The sequence below is a fragment of the Camelus ferus genome, chromosome 6 (assembly GCF_009834535.1).
Source record: "Camelus ferus isolate YT-003-E chromosome 6, BCGSAC_Cfer_1.0, whole genome shotgun sequence".
Taxonomy (NCBI): domain Eukaryota; kingdom Metazoa; phylum Chordata; class Mammalia; order Artiodactyla; family Camelidae; genus Camelus; species Camelus ferus.
Window position 1 is genome coordinate 66,205,213 of NC_045701.1, and position 21,288 is coordinate 66,226,500.

Here is a 21,288-nt window from a genome sequence, read left to right on the forward strand (position 1 = left end):
GGAACCAGAAATAGACTGAGCCCCGCCCCTCTTCTGCTAATTCACATCTTCACTCAGCAGGTTAATCGAGCCCTTCCCATGGACCAGGCACTCCTAGGTGCTGAGTGTGCACAAGGGAGTACGGGTCAGCTCCAGTCCTTCAAGAGCTTGTAGTGCAGTGAGGGATTCAGACAAGAAAATAACTGGCAATGCTGGGAGACAAGCATGGGGACCTAAGAGAACATGTAGGGACAAGGAACCCAGGGGGTTCCAGAGGGAGATGAGACCTGCGCTGAGCTCAAAGGCTGAGCAGAATGAGCAATGAAGCTGGGAAGGGGAGGACCTATGCAGGCAGAGGCCTGGTGGCACAAGAAGATGGACCCTGCCTAGGAGGTGCTGTGGCTGGAGGACACGGGAGACAGGGTGGCGTGCATGACATGCTTGGCTCCTGAGATGACTTCTAAGCTTCCAGATTGAAAATTCGACAGATAATTGGGCCCATCCAGGGTCTTCGTAATTCCTGCCTCAACTGCAACTGGGGTCCCGTCCCAGGTATAGTCCTGGCTGGCCCCCGAGTTCCTGACACCACAGGATGACTCGTGGAGGTGGTGGTCTACAGTTTCCAGATCCCTGCACTCTAGTGGCTTCTCTGGCCCTCAAGGTGGGGCTTGGTGCCTTTTCTCCTCCCTCATCCTTGCCTGTCTCTCCCACTTCCAGGCTGGGGCCCAAGGACTCCCCTCATTCCACTTCTGAACATCAGTGTTATATTCAGAGGACCTGATCTGGCCTCCCAGGCCTTCCTTCTACCCTTTGGTTCTCTCCCCAACTCTGATTTACTTAAGGAGACATGTCCCCACCCACCATTTTCACTGTCTCCCTGAAGCCTCCAGTCCCTGTGTGAACTGGGTTTTTCCGTGGGCTGAGGGTGGTGTGGGGGCGGGAAAGTGAGTAGAACCTGTGTTATGTCTCCTTTCCTGTCCCTGCCTTCACCCTGCTCAGCACTTTGAGGAACCAGAAAAGAACATGCTAATGGATCCTGAAAAAATATTCCAAGGATAATGCGATGCTGAGTTGGAAGAGCCCCTTTTAAAATATGAACCCATAAAGGTTTCAAAGTAATGCCCAAGGCCTTTTCATTGAGTCAAGATGGAGCTACTACTGGTGCCCAAGCCCGTGGCACTTGGTGCCATGAATTGCTAACTCTGTTCTGGAGGAGAAACCAGCACCCTGGCTCTCCATCAGACGTTCTAATGTGTGAGACCGTGACAACAAAGAGCTATGGGCTTATTGGCGAGACTGAACACATCCCCTGTAGCCTCATGAAATATGATACTTGCTCTTAGAAGCAAAATTAATGTATACATTTGAATCCATATATCACCCACAAAGGGGAGCCCTGAGTACCTTTGGTGTTTCTGAGCAGTGTGTTGCCCACAACAATGCCCTTGGGTACCAAGAGCCTGTGTCAGCACTGTGAAAAGACTGGCAAGACAGGAGGTCCTTAGCTACCCCCAGAAGCACAGCCACATTGGCAGCCTCAGGTGTGAGCAGTTTTGTGGCAGACAAAGCAGAAACCTGGCAAGAGGCTGACCCTGCTGGTGAGAATAGAACTATCTAGTTTAAAGCAAGGGACTCCCAGTCTGGAATGGGGGTCTTCCCAGGGATAGGGTGGTGGGTCTATGTCCACACATGCTCTCCTTTGGTTCTCCCACCCGCTTCATCCTTCGGCTGCTGGCTTTGACCCTACATGTGCTGCCCACTACCCCACTTCCCCCTCCGTCTTGGGTTCTCCTGGGGGCAACAAAGCCCTGCCGCTGGTAAAGGAGCCTGAGACCTACCTGTGGCCATAGGAATTGCAGTCAAAGTGGAACCCATTTTGATAAAAAGAAGTGTTTTAATCTTTAGCAGGGGTGGCATCAGAAAAACTTCACAAAAGAAGAGTCATCTGAGCTGAATCTTGAAGTAGGATCTGGGGAAGGTATGAAAAGACAGTGAAAAGATGATGTGAAAGAGCATGGTGGCTCCTCAGAATATTAGAACCAGTATGGCCAGAGCAGAGAGTGTGGGGTCAGGCGACAGGGGGTGAGCCTGGACAGTAGTTCGGGACCAGATTGTGCAGGGTGTTAAGTCAAAGGTGAGGAATTGGGAGCTGGAGTTGAAGGAATGGAGACCCAGTCAAGGGTTTTAAACAGGAGGCTCCCATGATCACTTCTGGGTCTTGAGAAGATCACATGTGTGATGGTGGTGAGCCAGAATTCCTTGGGGAATCCTGCTATAGATGGGGTGTCATTTGCAAAGGCTATTGCCTAGTCCAAGTGGAAGAGGACTGACTACATGAAGATAGTTGGGAAGCCCAGAGAAGTCCAGTGATTGTCCTCAGTTCATTTGCTAATGGCAGAACCTGGAATTAAACCCAGCTTAATCCTAAAGCAGGTGACAAGCCTGCCCTCAAAAGATTACATTCACATATACTCTCAGCCCCCCACAGATTCTTTTTTATAAATGAGGGAACACTTGAGGGCCTGAGAGGTCAGTCTTCATTGGTTGGCAAAATGAAACAAGAAATTTCAGCACCTGAATGGGAGCCAAGTGAAGACAAATCAGTAAGTTTTGTTGTGCACCTACTACATGCCCTGGACTCTGTCTTCAAGGAGCTCACAGTCTGGAAGGGACATAAACACAGAGAGAAAAACTCCAAACAAGGCAGATGGATACGTGCTGGAATGGAAGGATGGGCAAAGGGCCCCAGGAACCAGGAAGAGGACATAGTTTCTGCTGAATTGTTGCCAAAACCTGTGGAATCCAGGACAAGAGCCTCAACGATGGAATTTGGGTTGAAGGATGAAAACAGTTTCCATGGAAGTGATTTGATGCTATGCAGGGCCTGGCCTGGAGCCCAGATCTTTCTGTCTCTCCTGCTCTTTGGCCCTATCGGGATACTTGTGCTGGGCCCAGCCATCAGATGGACACAGGTGCTGGGACAGCTCAGGGAACGTGGGTAGGAGAATTCCTGTGCCCTTCACTGGGCACCAGCATGCCCTACCTGCCTGATGGGGGTTCAGGAACAGAGGGCTGGAAGTTGAAGAGGTGGCACTATGGGAAGAGCCACTTTTGTCCAGGCTGCTGGGGGCTTTTGAAGCTCAATCAGGATGTGACTCCCTGGAGACCCTTGTCACTGTTTCCTGTTTGAGAATGCCCTCCTGCCCATCCCTGGCTGGAGCGGTTTAAGTCGGACTCTGTCTGGCTCACTCTGGCTGAAATCTAAGATCAGTGAGCCAGATCCCAGTCAGTTCTCACATGTAACTACCATGGGCTAGTCATATAAAGTCGCCCTGCTAATACCTGTTTCATGGAGCAATGGTGACCATCACATGAGCCTATAGACTATAGATAAAAGCAAAATTATGAAAATGTATGATTTTTTTTTGTACAGTAAAGGAAACAACAAAATGAAAAAGCCTACAGAATGGGAGAAAATATTTGCAAACTATTTATCTGATAAGGGATTAATATCCAATATGTAAGGAACTCATACAACTCAACAGCAAAAAAATAAACCTGATTAGAAAATGGGTAAATGACATGACTAGGCGTATTTCCAAAGAAAACATACAAATGGCCAACAGGTACATGAAAAAGGTGTTCAGCATCACTAATCATCAGGGAAATGCAAATCAAAACCACAGTGAGATAGCACTTCACACTTGTTAGGATGGCTGTCTTCAAAAAGACAAGAAGTAAGTGTTGGCAAAGATGTGGAGAAAAGGGAACACTTGTACACTTGGTGGAAATATAAATTGGTACAGCCACTATGGAAAACAGTATGGAGATTCCTCAAAAAATTAAAAATAGAACCAGGACAGCAACCCTACTTCTGGGGTGTATATCCAAAGGAAATGAAATCAATATATTGAAGAGCTATCTGCATTCCCATGTTCACTGCAGCATTATTAACAATGCCAAGAGATGGAAACAAACTAAAGTGTCCATTGATGGATGAATGGGGAAAGAAAATTTCACACACACACACACACACACACACGGATATTATCTTACCATAAAAAAGAAGGAAATTCTGCCATTTGCAACATGGATGAACCTGGAGGACACTATGCTAGCAGTGAAATAAGCCAGACACAGGGAGACAAATGCTGTATCATCTCACTTATATGTGGAATATAAAAAAGTCAAATTCATAGAAACAGAGAGTAGAACAGTGGTTGCCAGGGCCTAGGGGTGGTGGAAATGGGGAGATGGATCAAAAGGTACAAACTTCAGTTATAAGATGAATAAGCTCCGAGGATCTAATGTACAGTTAATACTACTGTACTGTATACTTGAAATTTGCTAGCAGAGTAGATCTTAGGTGTTCCCAGCACACACACAAAAGAACAGTAACTATGCGAGGTGACGGATGTGTTAACTAATTTGATTGTGGTAAGCATTTCCCAGTGTATATGTATATTAAACCATCATATTATACATCTTTTAAAAAGCATGTTGTGTAACATAAATTATACAATTTGTATTTGTCAATCATACCTCAGTAAAGCTGGGGAAAAATAAAAACCATAAGAAAACGAAAATATGTTTTCATTATTGGGAGCCTATCCCTGAACACAGCTGAGAGGCTGGAATTTTATAGAGCAAGCGGAGTTGTGTCTTCAGTTCTGCAGGAACTTTAAGCCTTAGGTGAACTGGTAATCAAGAGAAATTACTGGAAAAGGGAGGAAAGACTGACAGAGAGGCCAGCATGTTCCCAGACTGCACTTCACATGGCAGCGTGCATGTGGGGCATAGGCTTAGGATTCAGACCAATCAGGAATCTCCATCCTGTCACTTTCCCTTATTCAACTCATATTTGAGGGTCTGTTGTGTTCCAGGAAGTGACTAGCTGAGTGACCTTAGGTAGACAACTTTTTTGAACTTCATTTTTCTCATCTGGAAAACTAAAAATAACATGTATCTCATTGGAGCTTTTCCCAAAATTAAATGAAATAATAAGAGGTAAGGAATATATTTAGAACATTAGCTCTGTGTCTGAGCCTGTAGAGCGCTAGGGTCCTGAGTTTCCACCCTGACTTATTTCCTGATAAGGTTGGGCAGCCCTGGCCCACATGTAGGCTGGGCTCCTGGACTGGCACCCAGCTTGCCTTCCACAGAACTACCTGCCAGGCATTCGGCACTCCCACCAGCTGGGCCAGAGAACACAAAGGAAGCAAAAATGGCTTCTCCCAAGGCTGACTTGGCATGATCTGGGCTGGTTAGTTGAAGGAAGCAGAAGCCACTCAAGTATCTAGTGGTCCTTCAAACTCATGCTGTTTGCCTCAGGGCAGTCTTTCCACCCTTCCTTAACTACCATTAGCCAACGTCTGTTCAGATGTCCTGTATGCAGAGGGAGTGGGCAAAGATTGCTTTCTCTCTGCCACTAAAGAAACTTGGGCCCTATTTCTTCCACTGAAGAAACAGAATGAAGATGCATCTTTCCCAGGTAATATCTGGACTCACTCAGCCCATCTTCTTGGGAAGGACTTCCTTACAGACCTTTCCAGGCATCCTGCCTTTCTCCCACCTATGGCCCACGAGCCCATCACCAGTCCTTCATCACAAGCAGCTAAAGCTGGTACTGACCTGATTAAGCAGAAAAAGAATTAATTTATTAAAAGGGTTTCGGCAGGGCTAGAGAACCAGGGCTGACCTGAACTGAAGCTTCCAGAGATGCTATCCAGAACCATGCTGCACAAGCAACCTGACAAGGCAGCTGTTGATGCTGCCTTTTGTGTGCCACCAGGAGCCCACCAGCCTATGACTGCCCCTGCAGCCAGTGCAAATGCTGCTTGCTGCATTGAGAATGCCACCTTGCAGCCACAGCTGACCCCCAAAGCAAGTCACATGCCTTTGGTACCTTCCCTTAAGAAACTGACGCCTGAGCATGCTCTATCCTCATGTTGGTCACCTGCAACTCAGAGTCCTGTCCTGGTGCCCCTGACCAGTGAACTCCACACCACAAGCCTCTAACACAAGTTTTCTAGCTTCTATCTGGGAAAAGCAGACTCCTAAAGTGGGAAATCTTCCAAGCATTAGAACATGCCTCGAAAACAGCCCCCCCAAAATGTGAAATGTCCACTTGGCACGCTCTCCATGGGCTCTCATCATCTTCCTAGTCCTGTCTCTTCCCACCTGGTGGACTCAGGCCCTGAGTTGTTAAGGCTGGGCCTGAGATGTTCTGCAGGGAAACATAAGCCATGAGTGGCACAAAGAAATTCAGAAGGGCCCCTATGGACAGTGAGAAACAAGGGGGTGCTGCCTGGCCTTGGGAACCTAAGAGTTGGTTAAGGGAAGGGTGCCAGGGTTGTGGGAGCCCATTGTTAAGCCCATTCTTAACTAGACTCATAAAATGTTAGACCTGGGAAGGCCTTGGGAGAGCATCTAGTGAGGATCACAAACTCAAATGCCTGCAAGGAGGATCCAGACAGGTAATGAACAAAGGACAACAAGGGAGAGTGGCTCTGTGGAGAATGCCATTTAGGCATTAAAATTCAAAACTTTAAAAAAGGCTTGCAAATGTTGATGTGAGTCAGAAAGTGGTTGCCTGGGAAGTAGTGGAGGATGGGAAGTTGACTAGGCAGGAGCATGAGGGAACTTTCTGGATGATGGAAATATTCTAGCTTCTATCATGCTTTGGGTGGTGGTTACTCAGTGTGTACATCCATCAAATAAACTTCATCAAATAAATAGTTAAGATCTCTGCATTTTATCGTATTTTAATTATACCTTAATTTTTTACTTGGGCAAGTTAATAAAAGTCTATCAATAAACTGATTTGGGTTCAGGCTATTTGCAAACTTCTGTTCCAGTCAAACTTCTTTATCTTATATGTGAGGCATCAGAGTCTCTGAGAGGGAAAATGGTTTTCCCAAGGGCACAGGAGAATCCTGACTGCCCAGAGATGGCCTGCGACTCCTCGGCCTGGGGAATGGTGACAGCAGCGTGGTCTAGTCGGCCTCCTCTCACCGCGCAGACTCACTTCCCTGCCCTTTGGAGCGGTGCCGGCACGCAGCGGTGCTAACGTAGTCTCTCTGCCCGCGGTCCCAGGCGCTGGGCAGACGTCTGCCCCGGCCTAAAAGTGAGACGGTCACCTAGAGCCGCCGAGAGGAGCGGAAGTGTATGGAGCGCCAGGTCCCAGGGAGCACGGGCCAGGCGTGCAGATAAATCACGGTGACTAACTGCACTGATCATTCGGGATTGGCACTGAATGCCAAATGCCGACGCAGGCAGCCAAGTTCTGGGAAAAGAAATCTGCTCCGGGCGAGGCAGTAGCGGTACAAAGTGAGACCTACCTGAGGAAGCGGGGAAGCGCCGTCAGCCCCAACGGAGCCTCCTCTCGGGGGCGGGCGGGCGCTCGGGCACTTGCCTAAGTCTTACCTGGCTCCCGCCCTGCCCGAGGAGGTACAGGCTTCTCTGCTTTACAGGAGAGAAAAGCAAGGCTCACCGCAGCTTCTCGGAGCCAAATGAGGACTAAGGTGAGATTCCAAGGCCGATTGTCTGCTCTCCCTGACCCAAAGCGAGTAGGGATCTGCAGGAGTGACTTCAAACCCGTCACAAAGCAGACCTGTTCCTGTTTGCGATGTGGCGCTGCAAGCCAGAGGGAACTCAGGGGAAGGACCGGCATGCGGGGTGGGGGTAGGGAAGTGCTGGGGCCGCGTCCCGGGGCCAGGCGACCCGCCGGGACCTTCCGGACTCACGGAGCCCGTCCCTCTCGCCGGCGCCCGCACTGATTGGCGCTCCAGCTAGTTCACCTGCCCCTCCCAGCCAATCGGGGCCACCAGAATTGGGGCTGTCGCGGGGGGAGGGGGTTGCGGGGGGCGATGCTGCTGGTTGGAGGCTGAGCCGCTCTCCCTGCCGAGTTCCCGCCAGGCCCGCCGCATCCCCGAGCCCGAATCAGAGACTGCGCACCCCACGCCCCTGGCCGCCGCGCTCTGGGCACCCTGCGCTTTAATGCAGCAGCTCCCGGCCCGGGCGGCCCCTCGTCTCTGCCGGCTGAGACGCTCCCGGACGGCGCCCGGAGCCGCTCGCCGACGCCGTCTCCCCGCAGCCTCCCGCCACGCCCGCCCTTGCCCGGAGCCCCGCGTCTGTGCTTGCCCCGGGGAGCGGGTGGGCCCAGCTGGCGGCAGCCCCCCAGAGGCAGGATGTTCACGTCCAAGTCCAACTCGGTGTCGCCCTCACCGTCCCTGGAGCAGACTGACTCGGACGCTCTGGACATCAGCACCAAAGTGCAGCTCTACGGTGTGCTGTGGAAGCGGCCCTTCGGTAGGCCGTCGGCCAAGTGGTCCCGGCGGTGAGTGAGCCTCCTGCACCCGGTGAGGACTGCCCTGGGAGGGAGCCCAGGGCCTAAGAACCCCCTACCATCCCCTTCATTACCGTCCTGCCTCTGTCTTCCTTTGTGACCTTGGCCTTGCCCCCATTTCACTCTATGCTGGGCCCCCCTGGAAGATGTGCATCCCAGCCTCGGTTGGGGTCATCTCTGCACGAGGCTGGTCGAGCTGGGATGGGACGGCTGAGTTCTCTGTAGAATGGATCTAAGTCAGGGTGGGAGATTGGGTGTGGGCTGAAGAGATCGTGGTCACGGAAGGATCCCAGCTGGGTTAGACTGGGACAGGCTCCGCGGGGAGGGAGAAGCCCATCACTAACTAGCCAAAGATATTCTCCCGGGACCTCCACTGCCAGTTCCATCATCTTCACACACCCCTGCTCCAAGCTTCGGAGGAGTGGGCTTAAAGGTGGGCATGAGTATCCTACCTCCCACCCCCTACTTTCACCTGCCCCCAACTGGTACACACACTGAGGGATCTTCTGAAAGTCTCCGGCCAGGGGTGGAAGGGCCCCGGAAGGGTCTATGCCCATCACAGGAGGAGAGATTTTGGGAAACCTTCCAACTGTCCCTTGAATCGTGTACATTTTAAAAATCTGGGCCGATGGAAAAGAGGGTCCAGTGCTTCACGCAGAGAAGCCGGATTAGAATGGACTGTGGTTGGGGGTGGGGGTGGGGGTGGGAGCAGGTAGGAGACAGGGCAGAGGCTGAGGAAAGTGGGGGAGGGGATGGATTGGTCTGGATTGGTTTTGTTGGAAGGACTGATCCCTTGGAAGGGGTGGTGGGGAGGGTCAGAGCAGCCCCAGCTCATCTTGCAGCCTCAGCTTCCTGGTCCCAACTCAGAGGCCACTCCCCAGACATCAGTAGCCACTTTCCACTTATAAATGGGCCTGGAAGGTATTGGAAGAAGGGGAAGCTCACAGCTCTGAACTTGCAGGAAGTTCCCAACGCTGGTTTCAGGAGCAATGGGCCATCTTCCAGACAGTTTTCACCTTTAAGTCAAATCTCAGTTCTGAGATTTGCTGTGGAATGGCCTATGATCGGCACCCTACCCCCCCCCCCGAAGTGTGTCCTTCCAGGAAATTAGGAGTGTCTAGATGCCCCTTCCCATCTCACACTATGAGTCTGCCCCTGAGCAGGGGGACCTCAAATGTTCCCAAGAAGTTAGATCACAGGGTCTTGGTAATGGTTGGTTCTGATATTCTGTTTTGATGAATAATTTAATATTTCTACAAGACCATGGAAAAAATGGAGCTGTGGATGGTGTTTCATGTACATTTTTTTGGTTCTGCCAGGTTTCACTCTGGGATTTAATGGACTATAGGTTCCTTGAGTTCCTCTGAAGTTAAGCTAATCTCTGATCCCCTGAATGGAGGCCTGGGGCAGGAGGGACAGCATCTTGTGAGGGGCCTCCAGGGCTGTGCTTTCTGAGCTGCAGCTCCTGACCACCAGGAGCAGGCTTATCTCAACCAGGGCACTCGAGTGGCGGTGGGAAGGCTGCTCATAAATTCGAGTACCATTAGCAGAATGCCCCACCTCCTTCTGCCTCAGCTGCTCCCAGCAGCCAACATTCCTTTTCTACTGGGTCTGACTGCTATCCTTGGTATTACCTCTGGGTCTTGTCATCCAAGATTTCTCTTGCCAGCCATTTTCACCTGATTGCATCCCTGGTAAATGACTAGGGGCCTGTGACCCCCAGGTTATATCCCCTAGCCCCCCTCACCCTCAGGTATGGGGACCTGGCCCCTGCACCTACAGTTGATTCCAGGGCTGGGAGGTGTTGGGGGCAAAGCCTCTAAGCTAAAGGCACAGTGGTGGAGCCAGGGGGGCCTTGGAGAGCTGTAGCACCCCCTACCCCAAGAATCTCTACCATTGGCCCTATAGGAACACAAAAAAATCAATCCAAATCAGAACAGTACATGCCCTGCAACATCAAGTCCTCTAGCCCCCTTCCAAGGAGACTATCACTGCTGTTCCCTTTATAGGAATTCTGGAGTTGCCACTCTGCAAAGACTCCCCTTCCCCTGGGGCCCAGGAAAGACTAACATCCCACCTGCCTACCCTGGGCCTCTGTCCATGTTTACAGTTCTAGGGACACATAACACAAGCGCACACACACAACTTAGCTTTGTGTCAGCAATAGCCAGCCAGAGAGGGTCTGACGTGGAGGAGACATGATGCTAAGCTTAGCCCCCTCTCACTTCCCAGCAGGGCGCCCTGGGCCCCAGTTCCCCATTTGTGACGTGAAGTCTCTGGACTCAGCTAATTAGCAGCCACAGGAAGACCTGGGTAGGGGGCAGCTCAGGCCCTCCACTGCAGAGACTTGCCATTAGGGCGATCGATGCCCTAGCTGGGGCAGCTGAGGGGAGGGGGCCTGGAAAGGCTCCTGCGCTGCATAAATAACAAATGAGCAGGATGGAGCTGGCTATGGCCAGCTGGGTTCTATAAAACCTCTTCCGCTCAGGGTCTGTCTCAGGGCCTGTGCCTCCAGCTCCTACTGCCCAAGCAGCCGCGCCCTTCCTGGGGTGGGAAGATGCCCTGGAGCTGAAAGGTCAGCTTTCTTTATTTCCCATGAACAACAAAAAGGGAAAAGCATCAAAAACATTACTTAGCCGAGATAAGAGGATCTGGGAAATGTGTCTAGAGGGTCAGGTTGATGACTCTGTTCTCCCCTTTACCTGTGAGTGGTGGAGAGGCAGGTGCTGTTGGCAAAGACCTGGGCAGCTCCAAGGGCAGCTTGGAGACAAGGGAGAAAGGAGAGGAGCATCCCTGCCTCAGCCGGTGTCAGCCCCGTGGTGGGGCTGGTCCAGCAGGCGGCTCGCTCTCTCCCGGGGCTTCATACTTTCCCCCAGCATTCTAGTCCCTCTCCCAGATTCCTCTGAACACCTCCCAAGGCTGGAGCCCCTGATGAGGAGGGCCCAGCCAATTCCTTCCAGCAGCAGGGGCGTCTGCCTTCCTGTCCCTCCTTCCCCCCAGGTGTAAGGTGGCCAGTGGGCCCTGAGCCCAGCCCAGCTGCAGCTCACTCTTATGGAACATTGATGGGTCCTGTCTCAGGAAGTTAAGACTCACAGTGTCCACTAGGTGCCAGGGGACCCTGGTGGCCTCATTTCCCAAATCCCAGGCCACAACCTGCACAGGTGTGGAAAGATGATCTGTGAAATCAGTGGTCACTATACCAAAAAGACTTGCAGAGACTTTCTCCCCACAGATATTTGGGTCCAAGAGTTTCATCTTTGGTTCTGCTTCCTTAAGGTGACCCTGCGATACTGAGCTGTCCCAAAGGGCTGGGGGAAAGAGCTAACCTATCACCTCCATGTACCGGGCTCAGCCTGGCTCTAGTGACACTGGGATTTGGTCTCACTTTCTAGCTCCACTAGCATTTCTCACAGTGGACCGTGGTGTCCCACAGCACAGCTGCAGCATTTCTGCTTGTTCTCTCCCAGCTGGAGGGTGCCTGCAGGCCCCTCTTTTTATAATCAACTTGTGTTCTCCAGACTTCTGGAATGACAGCATTTGGAGGTGGGCAGTGGCTAGGTGGCAGCTGAAGGATCTCCTCAGGTCCCTCTGTCCATCACTCCCTGCCCCTTCTGAGGTGCTGGCATCGAGGTGACATTGTGTCGTTAGGTTCAGGAGATGGGTCCACTCTCCAGATCACAGCACAGCTGTACGATGAAATAACACCCATTACTTTCAGGCTTCACTGGAGTCGTGTGATGATTCGCCCCGACCAAAGTTAAATGAGTTTATTATGCAAACAAGTTACGTTTCTTCCTCCCCGTCCCCCAAGGAGCTGTAAGAGGCTTTTGAGGGCCTGTTTGAAAATGACTCTCACCTGCACAAGGCCTGGAACTCAGGCAGAAACCTTGCAGGCAGTTCAACTTCCTTCTGTCCAAGACCTGGAAATAATAAAGCAGTTTCTTTAGTGCTGTGGCTGTGGTGGCAGGTGAACCTAGGCTTTGAGGCAGGAGCTCTGCCCATGACCAGCTGCATGACCTAGGCCAAGGCGTGGCCACGTCTCAGCTCACTGGCTGGCACTGTCTCATCTAGAAAATGGGAGTGGATCGAATTGTGGTTTTTAAACTGTGTTACAGGGTGATTCTAGAGGTGCCTTGACTCCCCCACAGCAGGGGTGAGGAACAGAAGTTGGGCCTCCAAGGCCCCCCTCCCATTTCACCCATTGCCTCCGCCCTATGATCTGCTTTACATGTTAAGCTTGTCTTTACTATGCTGTTTGAAGAATTCTGCTAACATTTTTTGGAGCCCCTTGGACTTGATGATTTCTGTCTAAACCTTAACTTGTCATCACCATGCATTCACAGGCAGGATTCCTGCCATCTGCCGTCTCAGATCTAGGGCCAGGCAAGTGGCGGAGGCCAGGACCAACATCCCCTGAGCATACCAGGCTGCCTGGAATGAACAAAAGGGACACGCACTGGGGACTGTGTCATTTCTACCTCCATTCTGCCACTTCTGAAAGGGACAGTGTCATAAGCCGTCCTTCCCCGGGTTTAAGGTGTACCTGGCTCCAACCCCACACCCTCATTCTCAGTGCCTGAGGGACTCAGGGATGAGGGATCCTGGGTGCTGGTCCTATTCTCAAAGTTTGTTCCCTGGGGGAGAAGGGAAAGCCAGGCTGGATCTCCTGCCTTCCTGAGAATGGAACCCATGGGCAGCTCACATGTCCACTGGGCTCTCGCTGACCTCTTGAAAGTGAGATAAGTTTGACCCAAAGTATCTTCCCACAGGAAGACCTGAGGAAGTCTCAGGCCTGCACAGGGTTTCTGCTAATCCCTAAACTCTCATTTCCTTGTTTGGGGATCAATCTGCTGCCCAGGGTTGATGGTGTTTGTTGCACAAGCAGACATGGAGCCTGGTTCATCCCCCCTTCTCCCTGCCTGTCCCCACCGCCACACAGATGCAGCAGCCTCCAACAAAGTCTTTGGAAGTCTAGTAGACTGTGCTGAGGGGAAGGTTTACCAAAGAGCAGGGTGGAGGAGGCATTTAGGTCCCAGAGGTGCAAGCACTTAGCTGGGTGCCAGCTCCCTGGTTTCTCAAGCCTCCCAGGCACCCCATCCCGCTACCACCAGAGCTGGCATTGGTCACCGCTGTCTTCACGCTGTAGGACCCAGGCTCTGGCATCTTCCCTGGATCTTCTCTCCTCTGCCCTTTCCCATCACCCCTCCTCCCCACTCTCCTCCAGGATTTCCCCCAGCTCCAAGTTCCTCTCACTCTGTGATGCGAGGCCCTTTCCAGCCCCGACTCCCACACTTGGCTTTTGCATCTCCAAACATGAAGGAGCTCAGCAGAGTAGATGGGCCTTTCTTTAAGAGGACCCGCCTAACTTAGAAGGTACCTATGGGTCTAAGTAGTGTTTTTCCCTCACTTCCAGCTGGTTCAGTTGGGAGGCCAGTGTTGTCCATCAAGCTCTGGTTGAGCCCTTGTTGCACTCAGAGCACTGGGAATAGGAGTAAAGTTGGAGGCAAAGCTTGGAAAAATCCCTCCTGGGTTCCCTGGTTCATGCTGGATGGCACCTGTGTCCGCCCTGTCACGTAAGCTAGAGTCTTGGCCCTCATATCATCCCAGACTCTGCTCTCCCCATTCTTATCTATTCCACCAACTCTGCTGATTTTTATAGGCAATAACCAATAACTCTATTATCATGAATAACTCTAATCTGCCTCTTTGTTGGGCTGTGGTGCCCTCAAAGCCACCGTCTCCGGGTCTAAAACTGCAATTTGACCTCACGAGTGCCTGATTTGAAATCCACTGGCAGCTCCCCTCATCTGCAAGAAGCAGCCCAACCTTCTTGCAAGGACTACACGGCCCGCCCTGCTCTGATCCCTACTTCTCTCTCTGACCTTAACTCCCTCTAACCACCCCCCCACCACTGCCCACTACTTACCTGCTAGTAATACCAGACACCTTTTTTTTTTAACAAATGATTCCATTAAAAAAAAACTGAAGTATAGTCAGTTACAATGTGTCAATTTCTGGTGTACAGCACAATGTCCTAGTCATGCATATATATATACATATATTCATTTTCATATTCTTTTTCATTAAATGTTGTTACAAGATATTGAATATAGTTCCCTGTGCTATACACCATCTTTTGATAACCTTGAATGTAATATTCCTTGCATATGCTGTTCCTTCTGTCTGGAAGGCATCTCCCACTTCCTCCTCCTCTCAGTTTCCTAAGATACTCCTATTCATTCTTCCAAACCCTGCTCAGCTGTCCCCTCCTCTCAGAGAACTCCCTTGGCTGAACAACTAAACCATTTATCTCCCTGGTCTATTCTCTTCCTGTACCTCATACAAACTTGCAATGCAGCAAGGTACCCTGGTGCTTTATAATGATCCCAGCTGCCCACTTACCAGCTGTGTGACCTGAGGTGTGTTACTTAACCTCTCTGTTCACTTACTTCATCTAGTTCACGTGAGGAGTGACTGAGTTAACAAACATTTTGATGTTCCTAAAACAGTGCCTGGCAAAGAGGAGGAGCTCAATAAGCATTGAGTATTGTTTAAATGATTGATTTGTACAATGCTTGCTTCTGTACTTGCCTGTAAGCTCCCTGAGGGCAGGGAATCATCTGGCCTCAGGGCCCAGGCTATAACAGGTGATTTGTTAATGCTCTCTGACTTGAGCCCTTTGCAGTCCCTTTGCAAAGAGAAGCTCTCAGAAGAAAAACAGCAATGCAAGCTTAAGTGATGAGGAAAGCCACCTGTCGTGGTGAGGGGGACTGGGCATTAGAGAGCACAGCAGTTGAGGACATGTGACCCAACCAGGTTCATTTGCCCAAGGCCCAGCAAGTCAAACACTGAGCCATCTAGGTTTGTGGCAGAGAAAAGGTTTATTCCAAAGGCAGCCAAGTGAAGAGACAGGAGAACAAATCTCATATCTGCCCTCCCGAAGGCTAGGGGCTTGGGGTATTTCTGGGATAAAGAGGCAGGGTGGTCTGAGACATGGGGAGAGGTGATTGGAGGAAAAGGAAAGGTGAGGTGACCAGTGCTCCGCCCAGGCATATTGAGTCACTCACTTCTTCATTGGACGCATGTGCAAGCTTCAGAGGAGTTGGTATGAAATATGGGGGAATTTGGGGATGTGACGTCAAAAGGTCACCTATCAGACAAGTGAGTCTAGTTTGTGCAGGCTCTAATCAGCCAGGTTGAGTCTGTCCGGTTTCTTTCCTAGCGTCAGAGGGATTTTTAATAAGTCCTTCCCTTATCTGCTGTTCTGTAAGAACAACTCAAGAATTTCTGTTAGTCACCAGTTTCTATTATGGGGTTTTAACCCAATGGGGCAGTTTCAGTCCCTCCCTATTTCTCTCTCTCTTTCTTTTTTTTTTTTGTTATTGAAATATAATATACAATGTTGTGTTGATTTCTGGTGTACAGCATAGTGATTCAGTTACACATATATATATTATATATATATATAAAATATATATTCCTTTTCATATTCTTTTTCATCTTTTGATTGAATTCTTCAATCTTGAAGGAAGAGAGCTACTTCCTGCTGATAAGGGGCATGCCTAAGGAGGACTTGAGGAATGAAATTGTTTTGCATTTGATTGCAACCATGGGACCAAGGCTTTGGGTCTGGACCTTTATGCTGAATGATCATCATATGGGTTGAAGTTTTGGGCTTAAGGATATGCAACAAAGAGCAAGCTCAAAGTTTGAATGAGAAGGAATATAAATCATAGCAAGCACAAAACAATGACCCTTAGTTTAAGTAATCCCTCAAATATAGACCTGATTCCTGATGGGATCCATGAAAAGATATTTCCTAAAAGATCGAATCCAGGTTCTTGTGTTGACACTTGTTGGCATCAAGCTGTCTACTTTTATCCCAGTAGGTTTTAACTTCCGATGTGATATTAACATATATGTAACGGAAGCTATTGGCCACTACACATATGTCCCTTTCTATGCTGCAAACCTCAGCGCCACAGCGTTTGGCTTGCTGCATGTCGGGCAAAAGAACCTGGTTCGGTAACAGGCGGACAGAGCTGAGCTCCAAGTTTGCCACTTACTGGTTGCTGAACCTCTCTGTGCCTCAGCTTCCTCATCAGTGAAATAGAAAAACAAATACCCTCATCTCTTAGAGTTGTTGTAAGAGATTTCAATAATGTCAATAAGACAGAAAAGTGGGTGTCTCGGCCCCTCATAAATTCTCCTTAATCTAGAGGTGAAGGTACTTAAATTCTTTTAAGAGCAAAGAGAGGAGGCAACCAGGGTAGACACAGACCCCTCACTCACACACACATCTGGGCTTCACCGCAGCACGGTGGGCTGGACAGGGAGGCCCTAAAGGTTAGGGCTGGAGACAAGGGACTGAAGTTGGCCTGGGTGGAAGGGGGAAGCCTTGGGCAGGAGGGACGGGCAGATGCAGAAAAGTACTGTGTGTTTGGAGGACAGTGAGCTGCCCAGCTGGGCTGGGGCCAAGAGCTCCCGCCAGTAGGAGCCATTGTGAGCACAAATGGAAGAGGAGTCGGGGGAGGCTGCAGCAGACGCTGAATCTAATAATAATAAATATTAATAGTAGTAATAAAAGTGAACACTTATGGACTATTACCACGGGTCACACAATGTTCGAAATCTTTATGTGAACAAACTCATTTAATTATCTGGACGCCACTCAGAGATATATGTACTATTTTTATCCTCAAATCACCCTGAGGGACCTGAGCCCTAGTGAGATCAGGGGACTTGACCTGGCCATGCTGCTGGTACATGGCAGAGCTCTGACCCTTGGCTACCCCAGCCTTGACACCTCCTGCCTTCGGCCCATCTGTTTCCTGCCCAAGTGATGGCGCAAAGGCCAAAGCAGCTCCTGAGACAGTGTGATGTGGGAGTAGGAACAGGGAGTTGTCCGTGGGTTCCAGTCCCAACTCCACCGCCGCCCTCACTGTGCGACCTTGCATATATGTCCTCACTTTTAAGCCTCAGTTTTCTCATCTGTAAAATGGGAACAAAAAGCCCTCCCTTCCGGGATTGTTGATAGCTCAAATACTGGTACATACGCTGTGCGTGGGAGCCAGCCCATGAGAACAGTGAAATAACCAGTGACTATCTCCAGCCCCTATTCAGCCCTCCCAACTCTGTAGGGCCTGGAGGGATGTAGCCCCTAGCTTGTAGTCAGAATGAGAGGTCTGGGAGTAAGGGGACTTTGGAGGATAAGACAGGAAAACGAAGTGCCCTTCTGCGCAGGGGCACTCTGGACCTGGGTCCTCACCGGCCGAGAAGCAGCTGAGAATCATCAGCCAGGGCAGTGGGCAGGCCCTGAGGCAGGGCTGTACGCACAGCCAGCTCTTTGGGTCCTAGGAGTGCGCCTGCCTGATGCGTTCTTTGTTGGGCTATCCTCTTCCAGGCCTGTGCCAGCTCCCCTCCCTTGGCCCCCACTGCCACCCCCACCCAAGCCAAGCTGAGAACAGCTGCAACTGGGCCAGACTTGGCATGCATGGCTCATGGGCCTTCCGCAATCCCTGCTGCCCACGGTGGGGCCCTCCGGCCTGCTGACGTCCAGCTGGCATGGAGCAAAGGCTGCCCTGGACATCCATCTTCCCCTGCCTCTCTGTGCCCTCCTTCAAAGGGCAAGAGGAGGGCCATGACATTTGGGGACGCATCCCATGTAGCAGGCAAGTGCGGAGGACTTTATATGCCTTCACCCATCACATCCTCTCTCGTCCCTCTTGTGGCCACAGCCCCTAATGGATTTCCCTGCCTCACCCACCCCTCTCCCTGCCACGCCCCACCCGCCAACAATCTGTTCTCAACACAGCAGCCAGGCTGAGCCCTTTGGAATGTGTGTCAGATCATGTCATTCCTGCTCAAAACCTGCCAGTGACTGTCTCTCTGATTCAGAGGAAAAACTAACTAGCAGTGTGACCTTCAACAAGTCATGTCATTTTTCTGCTTCATTTCTGCCCATCGAAAATGCAGACACCTGCCTCATAAGATGATAGTAAGTGTTAAATGCGTTAACAGAGATAACTGCTTGGAATAAGGCATGGCTTGGGGTAAATGCTAAATGATTATTAGCTGTATCGTTATTGTTTTTACAGTAGCCCACAGGGCCTTACACAATCTGCTTTCTACCTGGCTCCCTTTGCTGCAGACTCTCAGTTTCTTCCAGAGCCAGGCATACTTCCCACCCCAGGGCCTTTGCACCTGCGGCTTCTCTGCCTGAAACACTTCTCTGCAAATATTACCTTCAGGTTCTCCCTGATCACTCTGTTTAATATGGAGCACTCCCCTACCCACCCCTTACCCTATTACCTACCCTACTTTATTTTCCTCCATAGCATTTATCAACGTCTGGTACATGGCATCTCATCTATTTACTGTCTGCCTCCCCACCACACGCACTGAGTGTAAGCTCTATGGGGACAGGGATTTGTGTCTCTCTTGTCCACAACTCTATCCTCAACACCCAGACATTGCCTGACATAGGATAGGAGGGCCGCATTATTTGTTGGATCAATGAATGAAACTTCCCAGCAGCCCCAAGAGACAGATATTTGCACCCACATTTTATAGAGGGGCTTTGAGGGAAAGTCTCAGCAGGCTGGGAGCTTGCCTCAGACTGTGGTTTGAGGGATGAGGACTGACTTCAGAGCCCCATTCTCTCCCTGCTCAAGTGACTAGTGATTGTCAGCCCTTCACCCCCACCAAGTCCCTGGCACAGTGCTTTGTTCTGAGTGTGAAGGGGCCTCTGGAAGTGTCAGAAAGGCAAGAAGGTATTTTTTTTTAATTTTGTTTTTTATTGAAGTGTAGTTGATTTACAATGTTAGTTTCAAATGTACAGCAAAGCAACTTAGTTATACATACACATACATATATATATTTTTTCAGATTCTTTCCCATTATATGTTATTACAAAAGAAGAAGGTATTTGTCTGAGTCAGCTCAGGCTTCCATGACACAATACGACAGACTGGGTAAACAGTCTTTTAAACTGTTCTGCTAACTACAGAAATTTGTTTCCTCACTGTTCTGGAAGATGGAAGTCTGAGATCAGGGTGCCCGCATAGGCAGGGTCTGGTCAGGACACTCTTCCTGGCTTGCAGACGGCTGCCTTCTCACTGTGTTCTCAAGTGACAGAGAGAGAGCAAATGCTTCCTCTTCTCAGAAGGCCCCAGTCCCATCTGATTCTGGCCCCACCTATTGACCTCATTTAACCTTAACTATGGCCTAAAGACCCTTTCTCCAGATACAGTCACACTGGGGTTTTGGGCTTCAGCATGTGAATCTGGGGGACACACTTCAGTCCATAGTGGTATTTCAGAAGCCACTGAAAGGGGAGGAGAAGGGTCCCCAGGAGGCGGTCCTGTGCTGCCTGCCTCACGTTTTCCTGTGGGCAATGCATATGCGGACCGTGGGAATGCAGCGCTCAGCCCTGTCCTGGATCTGATGCGAATCAGCAGAGTGATGAGCACAATCTCATTTTATCCTCACAACAACCAGATGAGGTAGGTGTTATCACCCCATTCTACAGGTGAATAAATTGAGGCTCAGAGAAGCGTACTTAGTTGCCCAAAGCCCCCCACCTGGGAAATGGCAGGTCTGTTCGACGCCAAAGCCTGTGTTCTTAGCTGCTCTGTGAAGTTCCCTTGAAACTGTCAGAGGACGTCTCCCTCGGCCCACAGGACTGAGGGGCCACGGCCTGCCCTCTAGGAGCCGGGCATCCCCTCGGGACAAGATAAGCGCGTGGGGTGTGGAAGTGGCGCAAAGTGCCAGGTGCAGGAGGAGCTCAGATGGCAATGTGGGCTGGGCTGCTCACCAGGGGTGAGAAGTTCAGTCAGATGAAGAGAGAGGGTGGGCATTCCTGGGAGAACTGCAGTCTCCTTCGCAGGAGGACGTGGTGAGGTGGGAAGCCGTGAGCTCAGTGCCTGGAGCAGAGAGGATCAAGGGCAGACGTGGCAGGAAAGCTGAGGTGGGGGGAGGCAGGGACAGGGGTTGGAGGGCCCGGAATGTGCCTGCAATTCTGCAGAAGGTGGTATTCATGTGCTCTTCCTCCACTGGGGGCAGAGAGGCCTGGGGAAGAGTTGGCATCAACCGGATGTCACTTCTGAGGTCCGTAGCTCCCTTTGGTATCTGGCTGGGCCAAGAGGGCCAGTGCAAATAAAGAGCAAGGTTGGCGTGAGGTGCACAGCAAAGGACAGAGCTGAGCTGAGCTTTCCTGGGGGAGGCGAGATGGCAGCTGTGAGCAGTCCCAGCGACCCTCCCACTGCAGCTGTGACCTCAGGAAAGATCACATGGCTGGTGGCACCTTCCCAGATTCACTGACTCCACCTTGCCCGGCGGCAACTTTTGGAGCCCCTCACAAGAGGGTGCGTCTCACCGCGGTGTGCTGGTGAATGTTCAACAACTGGCTCTCTTGGGGGCAGAGTGGGGTGCGACACTGTTTTGTAGCATTCAGTGATTTTCATGATGCAAATACTCCCCTGTGACTAATATCAGCTACCAATACGATGTCACTGATCGCAGAGCCAGAGGCGAGAGTCACTCTGTTATTGGCTACTGGGAGCCCATATGAGCTGGCCCCTGCACACCGTTGCTTCCACCTCCCCCAAGACCCATGGCTCCAACAGCAGCATTAGCAGGGCACCTGGGAGGAAGGAGCCAGCCACTCTGGGTGTCCCAGAGCCTTGGGGCTCTCAGGTCCAATTGGATCTTCCCCTGGAGGGCACCTGATGTCTTATCCCAGTTAGTCCTTCAAGAGTCCCCAGGGTGGGTCCAAGTGCTCCACATATGAGCATCAAAGTCAGAAAGCACCAAGGTCCCAGAAGTCCTAAGTTAGACCTAAGTCCCAGAAGGAGGCCATGGAGCAGCTGAGACCAAAGGGAATGCAGGTGTCATGTGTAGCTGCAGGCCTGGTCTCGCCAGCCCGGTACCCACTCTTCATTTGACTGCCAGTCTTCAGGACC

At 50.9% G+C, this 21,288-nt stretch overlaps 1 protein-coding gene across 3 annotated transcripts in view; it reads left to right on the top strand.

Moving 5' to 3' along the window:
- Nucleotides 1–7,101: 7,101 nt before the first annotated feature.
- Nucleotides 7,102–21,288, top strand: part of PLEKHD1 (pleckstrin homology and coiled-coil domain containing D1) — a 29,696-nt gene continuing 15,509 nt past the window's right edge. The window contains exons 1-2 of one of the 3 annotated variants that reach the window (XM_032482263.1): nt 7,102–7,197; nt 7,452–8,317. In XM_032482263.1, coding sequence (XP_032338154.1) covers nt 8,169–8,317 — 149 coding nt within the window. In that variant the 5' untranslated portion in view covers nt 7,102–7,197; nt 7,452–8,168. Of the gene's footprint in view, nt 7,198–7,315; nt 8,318–9,025; nt 19,831–21,288 lie in introns of those variants that run through there. The other 2 variants (XM_032482264.1, XM_032482265.1) reach the window with 2 other exon arrangements.